Source organism: Acanthamoeba castellanii (genome assembly GCF_000313135.1).
Source record: "Acanthamoeba castellanii str. Neff unplaced genomic scaffold scf7180000084714, whole genome shotgun sequence".
In the NCBI taxonomy this organism is placed as follows: domain Eukaryota; phylum Discosea; order Longamoebia; family Acanthamoebidae; genus Acanthamoeba; species Acanthamoeba castellanii.
In genome coordinates this window covers 90,614-93,627 of record NW_004457321.1, presented here as the reverse complement: position 1 = coordinate 93,627, position 3,014 = coordinate 90,614, and the positions used below count along the sequence as shown (strand labels likewise).

At 57.5% G+C, this 3,014-nt stretch overlaps 1 protein-coding gene across 1 annotated transcript; it reads right to left on the bottom strand.

Annotated features, from left to right (window-relative positions):
- Positions 1-40: 40 nt before the first annotated feature.
- Positions 41-2,267, bottom strand: ACA1_148240 (uncharacterized protein; the record flags this gene model as incomplete). The annotated part of the gene is made up of 8 exons (XM_004335240.1): positions 41-132; positions 211-756; positions 851-988; positions 1,108-1,365; positions 1,490-1,687; positions 1,783-1,900; positions 2,010-2,105; positions 2,217-2,267. 8 exons carry the CDS (start codon positions 2,265-2,267, stop codon positions 41-43), a joined length of 1,497 nt encoding a protein of 498 aa, XP_004335288.1.
- Positions 2,268-3,014: the final 747 nt, after the last annotated feature.

The window sequence follows — 3,014 nt, the reverse complement described above, 5'->3', positions numbered from 1 at the left end:
GAAACAAGGGGTGTTACAGGTCCCACGTTGTGCGAGGGTGCTAGAATGTGCGCACGGAGATGACTTCGGCCTCGAGAGACGTCTGGATGCCAAAGCCCAGCACCGTGAACGAAAACGAAGCGCCCACCTTGGCTGCACCAGCACAACCAGCGCCACAGTGAGTAAAACTGAAATTGTGAATGACACGAGGGTTGGAGTAGAGTATGTTACCGCCAGCGTGGATGCCCTTGAAGTTGGCCTTGGAGACCTTGTTGATGCTGTTGATGCCCAGCTCGAGGCCCTTCTTGAAGCCCCGCTCCCGCAGGCCCTCCCTCTCTCGCTTGCCCGCGGCCCCGATTCCACTACCGCCGCTGCCGCCGGCCTTCTGTACGGCCTTCAACTGCTCTGCAGTTGTCGAGTCCTCTTCGCTCTTGTCGGGCAGGTCCACGAGCGCGACGATCCGGCTCCAGGCCTTGGCCCATTCGTTGTCCTCCTTCGCCACGACCGGCGCTGACTCACCGCCTCCTCGTCGCTTTCGTTCTTCTTCGCTGTCGTCTGCGGCTTCGTGTTCGTTCTTTTTCGCTTCCTGGGGCGCGAGGTCGGTCGAACTGCCGCTGCCGCTGCGGTAGGTGCCGATGATGGCCGGCTTGGAGGCCGCCGAGCTCTTCCCGGCCGAGCTCTGGGGGTCTTCGGCGCGCTTCTCCTCCAGCTCCTTCTTGGCGGCGAGCGTCGACTCCACGTCGAACGCCAGCTGGGTCGCCACGCGGAAGAAATTCACTGGCGGCCGAGAGCACACGCACACGCTTTAGACACGACACGCACACGACACGACACGGCACACAGTTGCTTTGTTTTGTCGATTAGGCGGTACCTTGGAGGTAGACGGAGAGGAGGCCCAGGTCGATCTGCACCCGGGCGAAGCCGATCCAGCCGAGCGAATCGATCTTCATCTTGGTGGCCTGCAGCGAGAGCATCATCTTCTCGATCGCGATGTCGTCCCTCTCTTTCTCTGTTTTGTGCGTGTCAACAGAGAGCTAATTCTCAACACGCACGCACTCGATACCACACGCACACACGCACACACGCACACGCACGACACACAACAAGCACGAGACATACCACGCGCACGCATCTCGTCGTCGGTGAGAAGTTCGTTCTCGCTGCCGATGCGCTGCAGTCGGCGCTCTTTGCGGTCCTCGATCCGCTTGGCCACGCACGGGGCCACCTTCTCGAGCAGGCCGCACGAGCCCTGGCGTGCCTTCTGCTTCTGCAGCTTGCGCTGGACCTTCTCGCGCATCCGCTGGCTCCACTCCTCGGTCGTGATCGACCCGATGATGCTCTCCGTCAGCACCTCGATCTTGATCTCGAACCCCAGCGTGATCCCCGCTATTGCTCCCAAGTCAGCCACCGCACAGGAAGCACGACACACGACACACACGACACACGACACACACGACACACACGACACGACACACGACGCACGACACGTGCGTGTGGTGATGAAGAGCACCGGTGAGAATGGTGGGTGCGAGGAGGTTGAAGATGACGCCGAGGCGGCCGGTGAGGCGGAAGTCCTTGAGGCCGTAGGCGATGTTCTCGATCTTCTGCTTCATGTACTTGAGCTTCTCTTTGAGCTTCTTGGACCACCACTTGGCCCGCTCCTTTTCGTCGGGCTGCAGCACGGTCGTCTCCTCCACGCTCGAGCTCCCTGCTCAAGACGTCACGTGTAAGCCGCACACGACACGACACGACACGCACACGCACACAACACGACACACGCACGACACGCACGCACACTCTTACCGATGATGCCGCCGAACTGGCCCTGGACGAAGAAGGAGGAGCTGAGGACGGGCGAACTGAAGACGCCCTTGACCTCAACCGAGCCGACCCACTTCAAGGCCTGAAACTTGACCACCATCTTCGGTGGCAAGCAAAGCACGCACGTCAGCATAAAAATAATGTAAGACATGCAACACGACACGGCCGCACGACACGACACACGCAGGTCAGGTCAAGTGCTAACTAACCTTGGTCATGAGTGCTGCGGAAATGGTCTCCACATCGTTGGCCGAGGCCTGGTGCTGGCTGCCGCTAAGGACCGTCGCGGCGGCGAGGCCCGTTCCCTATCCCCCCCCCCCAAAGCGAATGGCTTGAGCCAAAGAACGAAGAAAAGGAGAACGAAGAACGAAGAACGAAGAAGAAAGAAGAAAAAGAAAGAAGAGGCGGGAGGGTACCTCGTCTTCTATTCCGTTCATTGCGGCTCCAGTGGCGAGTGCTCGCAACATGTTGTGACTAGTGTTTTGTGTTTCGTGTGGTGTTCAGGGCATACGTCGCACACGGACGGTCGCCAACCCAGGAAATACGGACCACAGGCCCAATCAGGAAGGAGAGAAAAGTGCAAGCGAAAATTGTCGTAACACAAGAGCAAAAAAAGGAAAACAAGCAAAATTTGCCTCAAAAAAGAAGAGCGCCTCATGGTGTAGTTGGCAGCATATAGGTTTCTGGTACCTGGGACCCCAGTTCAAATCTGGGTGGGGCGATACCATCTTTTGTGTCTGTCACATTCCATGCAAGAGATCAGCCAGATTCTCCATGCTGTACATACACCATGCCATTTTAATTACTACAAGGGGCCACCCCCAGCTTACCAGGAGCTGCTTGCCCACTACAGCCCATCTACCCCATCATCCCTTTTGCCTTGCCTACTCCCAGGCCCTCCCATCCACACAAGAAGGGGCAGCTGGTTCCAATCTGGCCTTGCCCAGGTGGCTGTGTGGGTCCCTACAGGTTGATGTAATTGCCAATGATGATAAAACCTGCATGTGCTTAATATCCCCATACTCCACATCTGCCCAATGGCCAGCTGTGCCTGGGGCATGCATTGGCCCCCAATTGCTTGTGTTTTCCCACTGAGCATAACCACTATTGGCTGGCAGCATGTAGTTGTAAATTGTGGGCTTGGGAGGGATCTTATTTACTAATTCCTGCCTCTGCACAACACCACCCCCTTGCACATATCTGCACCATGAATA